The sequence below is a fragment of the Zingiber officinale genome, chromosome 8A (assembly GCF_018446385.1).
Source record: "Zingiber officinale cultivar Zhangliang chromosome 8A, Zo_v1.1, whole genome shotgun sequence".
Taxonomy (NCBI): domain Eukaryota; kingdom Viridiplantae; phylum Streptophyta; class Magnoliopsida; order Zingiberales; family Zingiberaceae; genus Zingiber; species Zingiber officinale.
In genome coordinates this window covers 13,417,103-13,437,639 of record NC_056000.1, presented here as the reverse complement: position 1 = coordinate 13,437,639, position 20,537 = coordinate 13,417,103, and the positions used below count along the sequence as shown (strand labels likewise).

Below are 20,537 nucleotides of genomic sequence, written 5' to 3'. Positions count from 1 at the left end.
CTTGTTCCATTACTATTGCACCCCCTCGTTTGGATTCCTTTCCGAGGTCGCAACGATTGAGGGTGTCCGCTGGGGCCACTGTTTATGAGCTGTTGTCGATGGCGAAGATGGCTAGGCCCGAGGAGATCAAGGCGGCGTACCGACGGCAGGCGCGGCGGTGGTACCCAGACGAGTGTTGCGGTGCCGACAAGGAGCGGAGCTACGTCGTGGAGAAGTTCATGCAGGCGCGGTAAACCTACAAGGTGCTCTCCGACCCGGAATTCTGCCGGGACTGATCGCTCAATCAGCTCCGGTCCTTCTATAGAGGAGGCACGGGGCGAGAAAAAAAAAGGTCCAAAATAAATTTAGGCCCTAACTACTCAAGGCCCCAATTACATGCCTAAAAAGATAAAAGTAAAAGACAATATCAAAAAATTCTGAAATATGAATTTGGGTCCAACTATTCAAGGCCTCAATTGCATGCATATAATACATAATACTAAAAAAAAAAAATTTGGACCCTCTCAAATCATGGGCCCACGGTCATCGCCCAGTGTCGCCCTCCTCCAGGGCTGGCCCTACGCTCAATGCTCCACACGGCGGGAGGCTGGGCAGCAGCCATGGGCGGAGGGGTGAGGGGGAGGAGAGCGGGGGTTCGAGGACTGGGAGAGCCAGTTGGAGGAGTTGGAAAGGTGGCAGAGGGGCAGGGGCCCAAGCGGGTGAGGAGGCGCCAAAGCGGTGGTGGGACAGTAGCGGGGGAGGGGATGAGAGCTGGGGTAGGCAGGCGAGGGGTGCCCACGGTTCGGAGGTTTCTATTTGATCGAGAGCGGTTGATTTTCTTTTCTTTTCTTTTCTCTCTCATTTTTATTGCTGGAATAATTTGCAAATTGTAATACAAGTGTCGAAAATCTCGAAGGTTTTTGCAAGCAGTTGCTTGAGAGGATGGTTAAAGATAGACACTCGTTTCATCGACAACTATTTTGATAAAAAAGGACAAAGATTTTACTCATGAAAACTGTCTTCATGTTAGTTTTGTGGGCTAAGAAGGGTGGCAAAGCACACAATGCATTCTATGTATCAACCATATCATACTCATCGATCATCACACATTTTGAAGACAAAAAAAAAACACTACAGATTGATAAACACGACGACGACGACGACGACGACAGAAATATTTGTCAAAGGCATTGTGGGGAAGCAGTTTTCCTCCAAGTAAACAGACAATTGAAACACAAGAAAGACAAGCAGATTTGCTATTTTAAGCTCTTCGACAACAACGTATCGACAAACATGGATGTGCACCGCCTGCTTTCTTTGCTTACTTTGAGAAGAGTTGTTGGCGTCTGAAAAATCTTTCTATTGAAGGTTCTGCTCACTGAGATCTGCCAGAAACTCATGAGGGTAACTGTTGAACAAATGAACACTTCCGAGTGCTGCAATATGCACTGTACAGCATACACTCAATAAACTGAAAAGCAACTACAAAATAAGAAATGTTGTTGAGTGTGGTCGTACCATCTCAGCTACTATTAGTGTCATCGTCTGGAAATATCAAGAGTAGGTCTTCGTTATCTCTGTATACTTGAACTAAAGCTGCAGCTTTATAAGCCAAAAAACCAAACATCCCTGGAACTAGCTGTGCATCCACAGAAGAGAACTGAACAAACAAACTCGTGCAAGTCTGATAGGTTTTGGGATTGATCCCTAATGTGTCTTTAGTATGCATCTTCTCAAGGAAGCAGCACAGAAATAGTTGCAAAAGCTTTGTCTAATCTAGTGGGTCCAGTTGCCTCTTAATTATCAATTAAAATATTAAACAATAAAAGTAAAAAATAAAAAAATAAGTTTGTTATGCAAACCAGGAATCAACTTGTAAAATAGCGCTTGAAACCAAAATGTGCAAATACTCTATAAAGTCAAAGAATTACAAGTTTGCTACAATGATCAATAATCACTTGCAAAAACATGAATGAAAGCATAAACAGATGGACCTTGCTAGTGCATATAAAAATGTTTGGAAAGGATAGATCCAACTGAAAAAAAAAATGTCCAAGAAAAGATAACATAGATTCATTAGATTCATCAAGCTATATATAATGAAGAAAATTTTGGTGGCGGATAATGGGATCATTCAGTCAATGAATATAATGGCACTGTGCTCATCAAGTTTCTGCATTCTACCACAGTGTGAAAGATTAAGGTTCATCTATACAGCTGGGCTCATATCGAAAGTGGATCAGAACTTCAAAAAGCTGTGACACAACTGTTCAGTGTAACGTCTGGTTTAATTATCTTGATAGTTAGCATCAATACCATGCATGCTATGTATCAGAAGACAATGAAACGGTAGGACTGTGTGTTTACTTGTACAAAAGGAAAAAAAGGAAATGAATAATATTAAAATTTACTTCAGTAGAAATCATGAGGAAAATATTCCACTTGTTTAAGAAGCCAAAGAAATCTTTTAAATGACAAAATATATATTACTAATAATACCCAGATATTTTAAATCAGTTAACTTACTAGTGATATACCCTTAGTAAGATAGTGACAAAATGATAGCCACATTATGCTTCTTCAATGTGCCTATTTTCATCCATGCAAGAGGTCAAAAGGAAAAATGAAAGAAGACATCCAAATTATATTCTAATATCAAGTTAAGCAACTTCTCAAGTAGTACCTGAAAATCAAAATAATCATTGGCAAAATGTTGTGAGAGGACCCATAATCCATATATTGCAGCAGGAATCACAAGCCTGGGTGAAGAAAGCGATATGGCGATTCCACCTATTGTTTTCTCAAACACATTCTTGATGTCCTCACTTCTTATTCCAATTCTGAGGTACAAGCCATTTAAACTTTTCAAAGGAACTTCAGAAAAAGTAATGGAAATTAACAATCTCAAAAGCATATCTGAAAAGCTTACTTCTTTATTTTCTTCTGCAAAAATATTTCAGGAACAGATTCCTTTGACACATTGTCAGTATGGTGATACAAAAGCTGGAGGTACAAACAACTGTTCTACAAAGAAGGATAAAATTAGCACAGATTATCCATCCAAGTATGCAACTACAAAACACAAAAGATATTGATGAATAAAAAGATATTTAACATGTTACTTGATTAGTATAGCAATTCTTATAAATTGTTTGCGTAATTTGCCTAGGTTTTACAAGTCAGTTTTTTCTACTATCGAGAGAGAAAAAAATAGTGGATGTGTAAAGTTGTAAATCTACCAAAAAGGATCACAGAGAGACCATCAATAAGACCAATCTATTGGGAGACTACACAACTAACCTGAAAAGGACTCCAAAAGCATAACTGAGAGATGCCTGCACATTGAGAAGATAGAATTACTAAACTTATAAGACCTAACCAAGGTTAAACCATCGAACAAAATAGATAACTGCAACTCAGAAGCTACTTTCTGGACCAGTCTCATGATCATCAAATTGTGTTATCCCAATAGGGATCAGCTACAATCTGGAACAGAGAATAAAATGATAAAATTTAAAGAGGTAGAAAGAAATTATTAGCCAGTGGTCAACCAAAGTACAATATAATCAATCTGCATAAAATGCCAACTGTTGAAACTATATTGTGCAGTAAGCAACAACAAGCACTCCACATGTATATGATCCCCTTATTTTCAAGAACATCAAACAAAACAATTTTGCACGTATTTCATTCATCTAGAGCAGCAATAAACTAACACGCTTTATAATTATCACATCAGCATCTCATCATTAGATACATTAATATGTTACCCTAGATACAAACAATGTGACTTTTTTTGTGTCTAAATCAGCTTATAGAAGAACATACCTGGAAAGAGAGGATGACCAAACAATATCCACTGCAAGCAACTCCAATCCCAATGGTCAGAAACAGCAGTTCTCGTTTAAGCTGGTCAAGGCCCAAAATTATGAGAGTAAAAATTGGAAATTTTAGATGTCACACAAATCGCATGCTTGCATTATAGTCATACAAAAACAACAACAAGAAGCTGAGTTCAACTATTGGAATTGACTAGACAATAAATTGCATCATGACCATAAAACATATAATAATTGTTAAACCCTTGTAATAAATTTGATGCATAAAAAACTTATAATAAAATGCTAGTCAAGTATATTGACTAAAGAAAACGCGATCAATAGTACAAGGTATCTCACACCTACCACTTCATATTTGAGTAGGTTGAGTTTCTTCCTTGTCTCGCTTTCATTCTGCCAATTCTGTAGTATGATTTATCAAGTTCAGCACTATTCAACGGAAATTATAAAACCTGCATTACTCTAAGAGGCCCAAACAATTTTCCCATAGCTTAGATTAATGTATAGTGCAACTTGATTGATCAAACCTTTGCTACTGCTTTCTTGTTAACTGGTGCAGAATTTCGACCAGAAATCCAATCTCTGGCACTTGTAAGCTTGAGAAACCCACTATCACTATTAGTATCCATCACCTAAGTGAAGATAAAGAATGATAAAGCTACTAAAACATTTAGAAACATCTCACCAGACCAAGTGAAGCAGTCAAGGAAATAAATGCAATTCAGAAGTAGTTGGAAACTAAAGGAGATGGCTCACCTGACCATTATTCGGATTATCTTCTTGCAAGGTGTTAGCTTCATCCTCAGAAAATTCTGAATTTTCCTTCCCCCATAACCATAGCATATCAGAAACTTTAGATATGAAGTCCCCATTCAACTGTCTGTCCTTGAGAAAAATCCGCATTACATCTTCTCCGTAAAGTCCACCTTCTGTGGGATGCCATCATTTTTCCACATAATTTCCAATGATTTTATTGCTAAATTTATAATTCATTATTAAAAAAAAATATGCGAGGGAGTTATTCCTTTTGATTCAGAATAGCAGCAATCAACATTTTTTTTTTAATTTGAATCAAATAAGGTTATTGAAGAACAAAAGAAGGTGGAATCAGGAATTCAACAAAAAGGAAGTATAACCAGGAGTTTGTTCACTTTTATCTCTCAATTTCTGATGAACAAGAACCAAAGAGTTATATGAAACCCTTCCGCTCTCGCTCTTGAGAAATGGGAATTAATAGAAAAAGAAAGGAAATGGTACCTGGAAGGGAACTTCGTGAAACTGATACTGAAAGAGATCTCTTGAAAACAAGCCGGGGCTGGTGAAATAAGGAATAGCGTCCTCTTGGAAGAAGAGCAATTGGCGAACTGTTGCTCTCAGGCAATCTGACCCCACGGAAACCAACTCCGAGGCCAAGCTCCATCAAGCCGCCTCCTCGCCTTCTCCCCCTCCCACACTTCTACAGAGAACAAAAATTTGAGGTTGCAATCGCAACGGTGCCTCGGATACGAATCCACATCCATAATATCTGTGCGCCAACGATTCTCTCTCGTCCTCCTCCCCGAATCAACCAACGATTGCGCAGCCCGTGGATCATGGGCCTGAGACCGAAATAGATGAATTGGCCTTCGAAAACATTCATTTTGCCCCCGTAATTTCTTCATTTTCGAAAACCGCTTCAACATTTTTAAAATTAAACGAAAGACGGATGCGAATATATGAAATTAGCAATAAAGTACCATTTAAACATAAGTATCTTTTTCATTTCAGATATTTTATAGCATTATATATATGATTATTCTATTAAATCTTAACCACTTTTTTATAACATATATTTTTTTTGCCCAGCAGCACCTGATATCTCTTACATAATGATCAGTAATTCATTCTCAATTTGGTTTATTCCATCGTACGTTTAACATTTGTGTATATACATTTATTTTTTTCATATCGGTAGGGTCGATACTAGAACCACTAATATAACGGATCTATATTTTTTAAATAACATATATTTTTTATTTAAAATATAGCTTTTAGCAACTATTTTAAATTTAATTGTTACAAATATATTAAATTTTATTTACAATATATCATAAACTTAATTATGCTGTAATTCAATTTTGATTGCTTTACGTAGCCTTTTATCGATAAAAATATGATTTTGGATCATTTTATCATACGTGAAAATGAATTTATATCAGATAATTGTTCAAGCCTGACCTGATGAGATCCAACCGATTAATCGTTCACGCCTATCTTCCTCGTTTCATATATTTTGCTTTCTGTCCTTGCTCGGCCGCCTCCCACCCTCCGATCCCTCTGCCCGCTTGATTGTCGCCTCCCAGTTTCCATTCATCATTGTGCCTCCTTGCCACCGGTCATCGCCACCTCCGGCAGCGAATCAACTCTAGCTCTTGCTGCGCACTCAGAACCTCATGATCTTAGAATCAACCGGTGCCTTAAATGCTCAGTTAGGTATGTAATCCTGTCCGAAATTAGTGAAGACGGTGAACTGAGGATGCGACTCTACTATTGATTGAACGAAGACTTTCGAGTTGTCCTACAACAAAAAGAGCGTTAGTGTCAAATCAGAGGAGATGAAACGCCCGTAATGAAACGTCCATAAAACTATCTTAATTTAGTCATTTTTGTATTTTTTAAACAATGTACTTAGATAATTCAATCAAACCACTAGCGGTCCATACATACTTAGCATGAATACTAAGATTAAATCTTTTATTACAGAAATTTAAATTAACGCAGAACATAAACTAGTAGGTCTTTGGATTGTGCTGCCTCTATCCCGAATCTGCTCACTGGTCGAAACCTCCTGCCTCATATGTCTCATCTCCTGCAACCATAAGAACTATGAGTCTAAAGACTTCGCACATCTGAAAATATAATATGCATTAATTAATTCATATAACCATGTGGTCTAAAAGTGGGCATTGGTTAAACGTTCTATACTTAACCTCTTGTACAGTATAGACATTATCATGATTTAATCATTGTGTCCAATTCGTAACCACTTACATGTTATAAACATAAATCCTTTGTTATGCATACACATAATTATGGATTTTTTTTTGTACCAGAACATATGTTAAACAGTTTTAACCTTAACTACTTGCATGACATAAACATAAATATTAAGGATGAGCAAATGCACATATAGCCATAAACATGATCATATATGATCCTGAACGTGAACATGAACATAACATAATCATGAACCTAACATCAACATAACACCTAACATCAACATAACTTGAACATAAACATAATCATAATCATAAACAATATGAAATGTAAGCAGACTTACATGTCATAAACCACGTAGGGTTTGGGAAACTCTCGGGTCAGGGTCACCGATCACACTCAACCACATAAGATTTGGTGAGCTCCCAGGCTAGGGTCTCTGGTCACACTCAACCACGTAGGATTTGGTGAGCTCTCGGGCTAGGGTGTCTAGTCACACCCAACCACGTAGGATTTGGTGAGCTCCCGGGCTACGGTCTCCGATCACATTCAACCACATAGGATTTGGTGAGCTCCTGGGTTAGGGTCTCCAGTCAACTCAACCATGTAGGATTTGGTGAGCTCCCAGACTAGGATCTTCGGTCACACTCAACCACGTGGGATTTGGTGAGCTCCCAGGCTAAGGTCGTCAGTCACACTTAATCCATACATGAACATAACCTTGCCACCTACAACTTGCGTACATATTAATTATTCGCTTAACTACATACATGCACACAGAATATTATATCATAAGATCCATAGCGTGCACAAACATAAGTTTCGAACCCTATAGTAATTGTTTATTAGTTCATACACATGGCATATTATCATAAAATCCATCACATACATATTCATAACTAACGAACTAATCTAACACACCAAGTTACCAAGAATATGATTGAGTTCATAGCATACTAAACCATACAAGACGAAATTAACTAACATGCAAAGTTATCAAAAACATGGCTGATTTAATGACATACTAAACCATATAATTCAAACTTAAACTAACATACTAAGTTATCAAAAACACGACACACTAAACCATACAATCCGAACTTTAACTAACATACTAAGTTATCAAAAACATGGTTGATTTCATGGCATACTAAACCATACAATCCGAAATTTGACTAACATGCTAAGTTATCAAAAACGTGGTAGATTTCCCGGCATACTAAACCGTACAATTCAAACTTTAACTAACATGCTAAGTTATCAAAAACATGGCTGATTTCATGGTATACTAAACCATACAATCTAAAATTTGACTAACATGCTAAGTTATCAAAAACATGGATGATTTTATGGCATACTAAACCCTAGAAACCGAGACTTATCTATGTTGTATGGTTATCAAACATCATCACCCTTATAGCATGTTAAACCTAAGGAACCGAAATTTACATGTACTTGCAAGGTTATCAAACATGATCATTTTCATAGCATGTTAAACCCTAAGGATCCCAAATTAACATATAACCTATGAAAAAAGTTATCATGATAAGAAGTAAGAAAAAACACAAGCACAACTAACAAATTCCGGAATCTTTCGTATAACTTATAAAAATTGTCATGATGAGAAGTAAGAGTAAATGCAAGTACAACTTAACCAATTCCGAAACCTTACAAATAACTTATAAAATTATTGTGATAGGAAGTACACTAAACCAAATCCTGAAATCTTACATGTAACCCATAAATTCATTATGATAAAGAGTAAGAATAAACACAAGTACAACTAAACAAATTCTAAGATCTCACATGTAACCTATAAGATTATCATGCTAAGAAATAAAAAGAACATGAGCGTACAACTAAACATATTCCGAAACCTTATCTAACCTACCATGGTATCTAAACATCCCTAGTTTATAGGAACTAATTAATACATGCTATGAGGTATAGAGCGTGCCTTTGATTCCTTACTACCAAACTTTTCCTTCTTCTCCTCTCCCTTAGAGCTTGAACCTGCGAAAAAATCCAAGGTGAGGGAGAGCTTAGAGCCAGCGTCTTTAGGACGGTTTTAGGGTTTTGGGAAGTAGCCAAGAATTTGATGTGAGGAATGCATTATATAGGTTTTGTCATGTCTAATCTATCTTTGAACATTTCCACCATAATTACTAAGTTTTATAAATTTTTTAGACACATAATAGAAATTTAGATCTATGGGTTATATAAATTTTTATATACATACGAAGTCATAACAATTTTGATATAAAAATTTATAACCATGACTTATATAAATTTTTATATACTTACTAAGTCAAATAAATTTTCATACACATAATAAAAATTTATATCTATGGGTTATATAAATTTTTATGCATACTAAATCATATAAATTTTTATATACATATTTGGATATATAATAAATTTTATATGTATTTATATCCAACTGTTTTCTTAGTATAATTGATCGATTCAAATTCCATAAATGTGAGATAACTTAATTAATTAAATCTAACTAAATCTATCTATTTAATTTAATTAATTCTAATTAAATCTAAATTAATCAAATAAATCCTCTTAATTAGACAATTTGGTTTTGGGCACTACAGAAAGAGTCCCTAGCGTTGGCCCTCCGATGCTCAAGTTAGTGATCAATTTGGGAGAAGAAAATAGTGACAGTAAACTATAGCTAAGAGCGTGTACAAATATGAAGTATCACATACCTCCGCCTATAGATGAAGACCCCTTTTATAGTGTCACTGTTGTGTTGTACACGTATCTCCAAGCATTAGCATATTTTTCAAAGCTTTCCTAAGAAAGGACAGGCCATAAAGTGCTCTTGACACCTTTCCTTAAATGAGCGTGCAAATCTCTATGATTTGACAGGCTAGAAACTTATAAAGCGTGATTTATCAATGGGATATTCTCTATCTTTTACGACACAAACTTCTAAAAGAGTATGATATGACAGGTATATGAGTCTCGCTATAGACCAACTGTTGGTTGCTACTCGGAAAGCCTAGAGGTTCCACTGTACAAAAATTTTGTACAAAGGTCTGAACCTTTTCCTAGCTACCATGTGTTCTTTTAAATTAAATTTTGGATCGCCTGCGGAACTTAACACGTTTGATCCAAAACTTAATCTATTTATTCTTTTAGGTTTTGACTTGGATCTCCTGCGAAACTTAACACGTTCGACCCAAATCACCTTAAGTTATTAATTCCATTAAATATTAATTTCCATAATCGGTTCCCAGTACTGACGTGGCGAGGCACATGACCTTCTTGGATATGGGAGCAACCACCACCGACTAGACAAAACCTTTTATAGAAAGCTAATATTTAATTTCCTAAAATAACTTTAGGTTAACCGAAAAGAACAATCAAATCACAAGAAAAAATAAACAAAAGAACACAACTTCGAAAATCATATTCGAAATACTAGAACGTAAGCCTCTTGTATTTGGTATTATTTCCATAAATAACTAGTATGATGCGGAAAGAAAAATTACTAGTTATACCTTCTAGAAAGACCTCTTGATCTTCTACCGTATTCCTCTTCTAACCTCGGACGTTGTGTGGGCAACGATCTTCTAAGATGAGAAACCACCAACCACCTTCTTCTCCTCCTAGCTAGGTTCGGCCACAAAGAAGCTTTACCAAGGATGAAGAACGAAACACCAACCAAGCTCGAAGAGATGCAAGCTTTCTCTCCTTCTTCTTCTTCTTCTTCTCCAAGTAGTATCCGGCCACCGCAAGAGCTCCAAGGGGAGAGAGAGGTTCGGCCACCACAAGAGGAAGAGAGGGAGAGGATGATGATGGCCGGCCACTCCAAGGAATAAAAGAGGGAGAGAAATAATAGAGGTTGTATCTCATGAAGGCACCCTCACCCCTTCTTTTATATTCGTTGGCCTAGGCAAATTAGGAAATTTAATTACAATAAAATTTTCTTAATTTCCTTGACATGATTTAATTGAGAAAAATAAAATAAAATTTCCCAATTTAATATATATTGGCCGGCCACATCAAAGGGAAACAATTTAGACAAGTTTTAATCAACAAATTAAAACTTCCTAATTTGTTTCCGGAAATTTTTTTAAAAAATAAAATTTCTCTTCAAAATCTCTTCATGGTTGATAAAAGGAAATTTCTATAATTTTAATTTTACAACATGTGAATAATTTTTAAAGAGAAAATAAAATATCTCACCAATCTACAAATAAGGAAAGAGATCTCTTTCTTTAATCTTTTGTAGATCTTTTACAAGAGAGATATTTTAATTTTAATTCTCTTTAATAAATTATATCTTCCACATAATAAAAATTAAAATTAAAATCCTTTTTTAATTTAATTTGGTCGGCCCCACTAGCTTGGGTTCAAGCTAGGGCCGGCCACCCCAATTTATACCTAGGTCGGCCCTAGCTTGGTTCCCAAGCTAGCTTGGCCGGCCCCCTATTGGTGGGTATAGAAGGTGGGTATAGGTGGGTATAATACTCTATAAATAAGAGGCTACGATAGGGACCGAGAGGAGGAATTGATTTTGGTCTCCCGATAAAATTAAGCTTCCCGTGTTCGCCCCGAACACACAACTTAATTTTATCAATAATAATTCATTCCACTAGAGAACTATTATTGAACTACCGCACCAATCCCAAATTACATTTTTGGGCTCCTTCTTATTATGAGTGTGTTAGTCTCCCTGTGTTTAAGATATCGAATGTCCACTAATTAAGTGAGTTACTGACAACTCATTTAATTAATATCTAAGTCCAAGAGTAGTATCACTCAACCTTATTGTCATGTCGGACTAGGTCCACCTGCAGGGTTTAACATGACAATCCTTATGAGCTCCTCTTGAGGACATTATCAACCTAGAATCTCTAGGACACAGTTTCCTTCTATAATCAACAACACACACTATAAGTGATATCATTTCCCAACTTATCGGACTTATTGATTCATCGAACTAAATCTCACCCATTGATAAATTAAAGAAATAAATATCAAATATATGTGATTGTTATTATATTAGGATTAAGAGCACACACTTCCATAATAACCGAGGTCTTTGTTCCTTTATAAAGTCAGTATAAAAGAAACGACCTCAAATGGTCCTACTCAATACACTCTGAGTGTATTAGTGTAATTATATAGTCAAGATAAACTAATACCTAATTACACTACGACCTTCTAATGGTTTGTTCCTTTCCATTTTGGTCGTGAGCTACTGTTTATAATTTATAAGGTACTGATAACATCATCTTCTGCATGTGACACCACATACTATGTTATCTACAATATAAATTAAATGAACAACTACAAACAAATATAGACAATTTGACCAAATGTGATTCTTTATACATAATGAATGTTTACAAAGCTTAGGCTTTCAGTATACACTTCAACACCAACAAGCTACCACTCGACCAGGAGATTGTCAGTTCGACCTTATAGAATGCAGTCAACAACTCGTTATTTAATCGACCTCTCATTTTACCGAGGAGGCGCGGTATGTGCTATCAGCCCTTAGGCCCGATTGGATAGGACGGTGGGCTGGGTAAATCAATACTTAGCTCCAAAACTCATCTGCAAGTTGTGAAGGACAACCACTCTAGAGGTCTGATCGGGCCTTCACGTCCGACAGGAGATGCGAAGCCTACTCAACCAACCTAGTCTGGTCAGTAGTTCCAGGTCCGGATGACTGCCACCCGGATGACTAGTGAGCGACCACCCGAATGACTGCCACAGGAACCTTGATGTACTTCCTGCAAAATAGATTGGATGCCCTATGCTCCGACGTATTTAAACAATGACCTAGAAAAGATTCTTTTATATAAATGATCCCCTATCAGCGTGAATTGACTGACTTTCCTTTTTATCATCTGAGCTTGTTCTCGGTATGCGGTACATTTCTTGATCGGAGGAATTGTATCAAAAGTGTCATCTAATCATTTTGCACTTCTATTTCAGTCGCTCTCTCGATATGAGTCACCAACAATACCTACTCGTCAAGCTTATCCAATGCCACCAGGCTTAAAGAACTAGCTAACTTGGTCAGCTTGTCCGTATATTGATTGTCCGCTTAGAGGATCTTCTGTACTGTTACTTCTTGGAACCCTGACTTTAACCTGTCAAATGCCTCGACATATAATTTCAACCTCGTATTATTTATTTTAAAGTTGACTGAAAGTTGTTGGGCTGCCAGCTGTGAATCAGAGTAGATGAAAACCCAAGTAACTCCCACATGCTTAGCTGTCTGTAGATCGGCGATCAAAACTTCATATTCTTTCTTATTATTAGTGGCCCGATAGTCCAGCCAGATGAACAATTACATCATCTCCTCACATGATAATATCAAGAGTATCCCCACTCTACTTCCCTGTCGAGTTGACGATCCATCCACATAGATTTCCAAGTTTCCTCTAGCTCAAAATTATGTATTTCTGTTAAAAATTGGCTAAGGCTTGAGCTTTGATGGCCGACTTGGTTGGTACTGTATATCAAATTCGCTTAATTCTATAGTCCACTTAATTAGTCGTCTGGATACCTCTAGATTAAGAAGAAATTGGCCTAGTATGCTGTTAGTTAACATAATTATGTGATGGGGGAAGAAATAAGGGCGTAACTTCCGAACGGCTAAAACCAACCCTTATGCCAGCTTCTCAAGACCAGTGTAGCAGTATTCACTATCTTTTAATAAATGACTCAAAAAGCATTGTCGTCCTGTCGCACCAACGCCGATTTGATAACCCACTTAGTAGAAGACAAGTAGATCCAAAGTGACTCACCAGTGATGGGCTTTGCAAGTACAGGTAAAGACGATAGATAGCTTTTAAGTTCCTCTAATGTCCTGTCACACTTAGCGTCCCATAAAAATTTGGTGGCTTGGCATAGAATCTTGAAGAACGATAGACTTCGATTAGACAATTTTGAGATGAATCTCGACAGAGCTGTAATTTGTCTAGTCAAACGTTGAGCTTCCTTCAAGTTGTGTGGCGGGGGCATGTCTTGGAGTGCTTTCACCTTACCGGAGTTGGCTTCAATCCCTTGCTCGGTCACTATATAGCTAAGAAAGTGCTCGCTTCTTGCCCCAAATAAGCATTTATTGGGGTTAAGCTTGACTCCATACTTCCTCAAGGTTTGACACGTCTTTTCGATATCTACACATATATAGATTAGCAGCTCGGAGAGATTTTATCAGTATATCTGTTGGTACGGTTAGCACTAACGGTCTAACTCAAGTTTTGATGAATGACAAAGTAGGTTAAGTTAGTGTCATTGTGATCTAACACTTTGACCAAGTGTGCAGGAGAAGCCCAGCTAGGTCGACGAGCCCACTGGATAGCTGGCACGAAGTCCAGACAGGTCGACGACCTGACCGAATGTCTGGCACGAAACCCATCTAGGTCAACGGGCTGATCGGATAGCTGGCACGAAGTCCAGACAGGTCGACGGGCTGATCGGATGTCTGGCACGAAGTCCAGACGGGTCGAAGAATTGACCGGGCGTCTAGCAAGTAAGTTAAGGTAAGTCACTGGAGGGGAGTGATTGTGAGGACACGTTCCTGGAAAGGGAACTTAGGCGTCGATCCAACTTAGAACCATTTTGGAACTCTAAGTTGAGAGCTTGATTAGATTCTGATCTCAGCAAGACAGAATCTAATTATTATTCTTTTTAAAATTGTGCTAACACTTTGATTTGCAGGGTAGTTTTGTATTTTGCCTCGGACTAATGTTTTCTTGCAAGTTGCTGGAAAAAGATGTCCGGGCTCCCGGAATGTAAATTTTATCCTCATCGCCGCTTCACCACGTGAAGCTTCATGGTTGGCTGGGCTACATCACACTCCAGGCGCTCGGAAGGGATCCGGGCGCCCGGAGCCTCCTATAAAAGGAGGGTGAGCCCTAGAGCAAAGAACAACTCACAACAAGATCTTCCAACGCTTGCTCTGCTGTGTTGTGCTCTTGCGACGTTGCGAAGCTACTCCGACAACGTGCTGCCTTTTATTTCCTTTACTGTCAGTATTTATTTTCCAAAGTTCTTATACCTTAATTGTAATCACATTTTCGAACTGCTAGTGGATTGTCCAACGAAAGCACTCAACGAGTGTGGACTTTGGAGTAGGAGTCGACGAAGGCTCCGAACTAAGTAAAAAAGTACTTGTGTTAGCATTGTTCTATTTTTATTTTTTTTCCGCTGCGTACTCAAATTTCTAAATCGCTATTCACCCCCTCTTCTAGTGAATTACTCGATCCAACAATATCATCAACATATACCTCCATATTCCTGCCGATCTGCCACTGGACTACTATGTTCATAAGTCTTTGATATGTTGCCCCAACATTTTCAAGTCGAATGACATGACATTGTAACAGTATGCTCCATCTGTCGCGATGAAGTTAACTTTTTCTTGATCCTCCTTAGCGAGCTAGACTGGTGGTATCCTTGATATGTGTCAAGCATACATATCAACTCACATGTGACTGTAGAATCCACCACCTGGTCGATACGTGACAAAGGATAATAATCTTTCAGATAGGCTTTGTTCAGATCTTTGAAATCGATGTAGACCTGCCACTTGTTTTTCAGTTTAGATACCAACACCAAGTTGACAAGCCAATTCGGGAATTGTACTTCTAAGATGTGTCCTGTCTCAAGCAGCTTCTCAACCTCCGCTCGAATGATCTAATTTTACTCTAAGTTAAAATCTCTTTTCTTTTATTTTACTTGTCGAGCGTCCGGTCGAACGTGCAACTCATGTTGCATTATTGCTAGGGAGACATCTGGGAGCTCATGGGTTGCCTATGCAAACACTTCATAATTTTGCTTAAAGCAGACAACCATATCAGCTTTCTTCTCGAGGCTCAGATCTACAACAATGAATGTGGTAGCCTTCGGTCGATTGGGGTGAACTTGTACCTCCTCCTTTTCTTCATAAACTAACGTGAGAGGCGCCTCCTAAACTACATTGGCCTCCAGTCATTGAGCCTTCCGAGTGATTCAAGACTCGGCTCTTACAACCTTCATGTAGTATCTGTGTGCCACAAGGTGATTACCTTTAACCTCAGCAACCGAGTGATTCATAGGAAATTTAATCTTCTGGCAGAACATTAAGAGACGATGACTCAGAATTATTCAGCGTCAATCGATTGAGTATCACGTTGTAGGCCGAAGGTGTGTCCACCACACGATGAAATTCTTACAACGAGTCCTCATGAGTGACTTTTCCCCAAGAGATATGACCAACCAAACTTAACCGATCAACAACATCTCGTTGCTAGTGAAACTATATAATGAAGTCATCATGGGCTGCAGCTCATGTTTTTCTATTTGAAGCTAATTGACCGCCTTCTTAAATATGATGTTGGCCGAGCTTCTTGTGTCAACAAAGGTCCAATGAATATTGTAGTTAGTGATTACTGATTTAATAATTAAGATATCGTCATGAGGGATTTCCACTCCCTCCAAATCTCGAGAACCAAAACTAATTTTTGGTCCTTGTGTTTTCTCCTTGCTGCACCTGACCGCATGGAACTCTAACCTCAGTGCATGTGATTTCTTGGCATGGTTGGAGTCACTGTCGGTCGGGCCACCTGCTATCATATCAATGTCACCCCGAGCAGTATTACCGTAATTTTCTTCCTCCTGGTTTGATCGGTGTGTTGGCCGCTCGGTCGAAGCCCAGGCGGGCCTTTGACTGTCTCTATGTTGGGGCTAGGGCTGGTCCCGCTCGGTCTGTATATTGCCTTGACCTTGGGGCTCTCTTGATTGGTGATAATGTTGGCAGGTTGGAGAGGGAGATCACCAACAGTATCCTTGAGGGGTCGGTTGGTGAGGCCTTGGACTAAAGTGATAGCAGTCCTTTGTGTTGTGAGTCGCTGAGCAATGTTAAGAGTAAAACATTGGAGTTTATGGTCAGGGCTCGAGAGATCTTACCCACTCAGCTTCCACATGCTGGATGGCATGCGGTCAAGACTCCTGATGTTGCTGTTGAGGGCCCACTCGAGGCCCTTTTGGGGGTACATTATTGTTGGTCAATCGGCGCTTGTGAACCGTAGCAGGCTCAGGGATCACTTCTTTCTTCCTAGCTGACTAGGCTTCCTCAATGTTGATATATTTTGTAGTCTGTCCGAGCATATGATCAAAATCCCTCAAAGGATTCCTGATGAAGGACTGGAAAAAATCATTATCTATAAGTCTATATGAAAAGACACTTACCAAAATTTCCTAAGTGACTGACAGGACGTCCATGGTCATTTGGTTGAATCTCTTGATGGAGGCCAGTAATGTCTCCTTGGGCCCCTGCTTGAGTGAGAACAAATTCATGTCATTTTCTGATAGAGATGACTGTTGGTGAAATATTGGAGGAAGGCCGTTCGAAAATCCCTGAAGTTATGGATGAATTCGGTCGGTAGTTGTTTGAACCATCTTTACGTCGAACCAGATAGGGTTGTGAGAAACACTCAGTATTTTACTCCATCGGTATATTAGTGGAGTGTGGTGATATTATCAAACTTGAGCATATAATCCTCGGGATCAATCGATCCTCCGTATATTCTCCGATCGACAAAGATCGAAAATGAGCTGGTAGCTGATTATCTAGGATTTCTTGGAAAAATTGCATATTTATATACTTGGGAGAATCGTCAGTTTGGGGTGCTTTGCCTTTACGAACATCTCGGACATGTGCGTTCTCGAAGGACGATCCTTGTGTTCTTTCCACCCTGATCATGTTCTTCTAAAAGCGTTCTGAATAATGCTCTATGGTATGGGATCGGTGCATTGGGCACTGATGGCAAGATGGTCAGTGAAATGGGTGCTTGTTGGAAAGCACCCATCGGCGGGTGGTTCGGCTGATGCCCGATGGGACCCTCCACTTGGATCTCATGTTCAACGTGTTGGCCCATAGCGGATACAGCCAGGTTGTTCAGAGTTCGATACTCGGCTGATGTTTGCCATTGTTATTGCACCATCTTTGCAGCTCAAGCGTTTATCAGCATCTCTAACTCTTATGGGGTTAATGTCATTGTGGTGAGCCGTCAAGCGTCCTCCATATTTGCATCTCGGATGTAGGTGAGATTCCTATAGACTGTGCCAAATATGATCCTATTCGAAATCGATTAAGGCAGTGAGCTAGGGACGTGACTCTGCTATTGACTGGATGAAGAATTATGTGTTGTCCTCCAACACAAGGAGTGTTAGTGTCGGGCCAGAGAAGGGGGTCCCCGACATTAACCCTCCGACGCTCAAGTCAGTGATTTACTTTAGAGAATAAAATAGTGGCAGCAAATTGTAGCTAAGAGTGTATGTAAATATGAAGCATCATATACTTTCGCTTGTAGATGGAGACCCTTTTTATAGTGTCGCTGTTGCATTGTGCACGCATCTTCAAGCATTATCACATTTTCCAAAGATTGCCTAAGAAAGGACAGGCCATAAAGTGCTCTTGACACTTTTTTTAAAAAAAAACACGCAAATTTCTGTGATTTGACAAGATGGAAGTTTCTAAAGCATGATTTATCGACGGGATATTCTCTATCCTTTACAACACAAACTTCCAAAAGAATATGATATAACACGTATATTGGTCTTGCTGTAGGCCGACCGGCCGCCACTCAACCGAGAGATCACCAGCGTGGCCTTGTAGAATGCAGTCAACAACTCATTCTTTACTCGACCCCTCATTTTGCCTAGTAGGCACAGTATGTCTGATCGACCCCTACACCCGATCGAATAGAACGGTGGTCCAGGTAAATCAATACTTAGTTCCAAACCTCATCTGCAAGTTACAAACGAGGTCCAGTTGACCCTTCATGTCTGACCGATGATGCGAAACCCGCTCGGCCAACCTAGCATAGTTAGTAGTTTCAGGTCTGTCGGACCTTATGACTTTGACTGCTTGACTTTGACATCCATGTTAGTTGGTCCTTCCCACTTTGACATGCTTTTTGGGGGACTCATCTGTCTGTATCAGTATGTATGATAATGTCCCTTATTTTTCATATTTTTTTTGTTCGCATTAGCGAATCAAATTGATTGTAGAACTAAGTTATCATTATCTAAACTAGTATGGTTAGAGTTATTCCTTAAAGACGCATTTCTTGTTGATCCTGTCCGAAATTGGTGAAGGCAGTGAGCTGGGGCATGGCTCTGCTGTTGACTCGATGAAGACTCCGTGTTGTCCTGCAAAACCAGGAGCGTTAGTGCCGGACCAGGGAAGAGGTCCCCGACGTTGGCCCTCCGATGCTCAAGTCAGTGTTTGATCTAAGACAAGAAAGTAGCGAACTATAGAAAATGGCGTATGCAAATAAAAAGCATCGCGTATCTTCGCCTATAGATGGAGACCCCTTTTATAATGTCATTGTTGTATTATTTATACATGCATCTCAATACATTTGTATGCTTCCTAAAGTTTTCTTAAGAAAGGATAAGCCATAAAATACCCCTGACACCTTTTCTTAAACAAACTCGCAAATCACTGTGACTTGACAGGCTGGAAGCTTCTAAAGAATGATTTGTCGGCGGGATAGTCTTTGTCCTTTCCGACACAAATTTCAAAAAAAAGCACAATATAATAGGTATCTAGGTTGCGCTATAGGCCGATCGGCGGCCACTCGGCCGGGAGCTTGCCAGCTCAGTCATCCAGAACGCAACTACCGATTTATTCTTCACTCAGCCCTTTATATTGTCAGAAAGATGCACTGTGTTCGATCGGCCCTGTGCTCGATCGAACCTTACGTCTGATCAGCTAGAACAGTGGGTTGGGTGAATTAATAATTAACTCCAAACTCCATCTGCGAGTTGTGAAGGATGGTTGTTCGGGTGATCCGGTCGGCCCTTCACGTCCGACTGGCATTGCGAGGCCTACTCGGTCGATCTTGCCTAGTTAGCAGTCTCCAGATCCGTCCAACTCTACGACTATCATTTGATTTTGACCTCCACATCAATCAGTCCTCATTGCTTTGGCCCGCTTTTGGATTGCCCCCTCTTTATCACCGTGTCACTTGTGATCAGCAAGATCAGAACTATAAGATCCAGAGTTTCAATTGTTGTATTATATTGGTTGGAAACCTAGTGAAAGAACATAGTTTTTTTGAGAGAAATACGAAATATTATTTTGTCAATCAAGTTACTGCAGTTGACATATTTAGAGCTAAAGATTTTACACAAAATGATACTGAAAAAAAATAACTTGGAACACATTTTTAGAATTGTTTATTATGGCATGTATGCATGGGCTGACTATTTGCAATCTCCTTTTGGCTAATTGAATCTTTGTGGCCAGTTTGATTCTATGTAGTAGCAAGTGAAACTTGAAAGACTTTGTTCTTAGAGTAAATTTGACTTCCAAGATTTGTGTTGTGTGATGTATCTCTTCCTTACTACCCATTTGAAGGTTGTGAAAGATGCTGTACATCTTCAATTGTATATCATTTGCAACCGTTACAATTCCTTTCCCTTGTTTGCAAGGAATTATAAAGCTTCTGTTTGCTAATGTTGTTCGATGATAATCCACAACAATTCTTGGATTTTTTTTTTGTTCTCCTATTTCGTTCCTTGCCATATGGTACTTTATTGAAAATGTATGGTGTGCTATAATGCTTTTCCATCTTATCATTGGTGACTTAGTTTATCATTCCATTTTCTTTTAATTGCATGCCCTGCGAAGACTTCCAATTTTTGTTTCAGTCTGTTTCCTTGAGCTCTTAAACTAAAGCTGCACTTGTTCGCATCCAACTTAGGTTGTATCAA

At 38.9% G+C, this 20,537-nt stretch overlaps 1 protein-coding gene across 2 annotated transcripts; it reads right to left on the bottom strand.

The window, feature by feature from the left end:
• Positions 1-1,028: 1,028 nt before the first annotated feature.
• LOC122012576 lies at positions 1,029-5,366 on the bottom strand. 2 transcript variants are annotated; one of them, XM_042569161.1, is made up of 10 exons: positions 5,076-5,366; positions 4,575-4,747; positions 4,346-4,414; positions 4,164-4,220; positions 3,808-3,888; positions 3,280-3,314; positions 2,909-2,998; positions 2,663-2,819; positions 1,498-1,618; positions 1,029-1,427 (listed from the first exon to the last, which is right to left on the bottom strand). In XM_042569161.1, exons 1-9 carry the CDS (start codon positions 5,236-5,238, stop codon positions 1,502-1,504), a joined length of 942 nt encoding a protein of 313 aa, XP_042425095.1. In that variant the 5' UTR covers positions 5,239-5,366; the 3' UTR covers positions 1,029-1,427; positions 1,498-1,501. The 2 variants fall into 2 exon arrangements, with proteins under 2 accessions (XP_042425095.1, XP_042425094.1); XM_042569160.1 differs by having other exon boundaries at positions 4,346-4,450; positions 5,076-5,361.
• Positions 5,367-20,537: the final 15,171 nt, after the last annotated feature.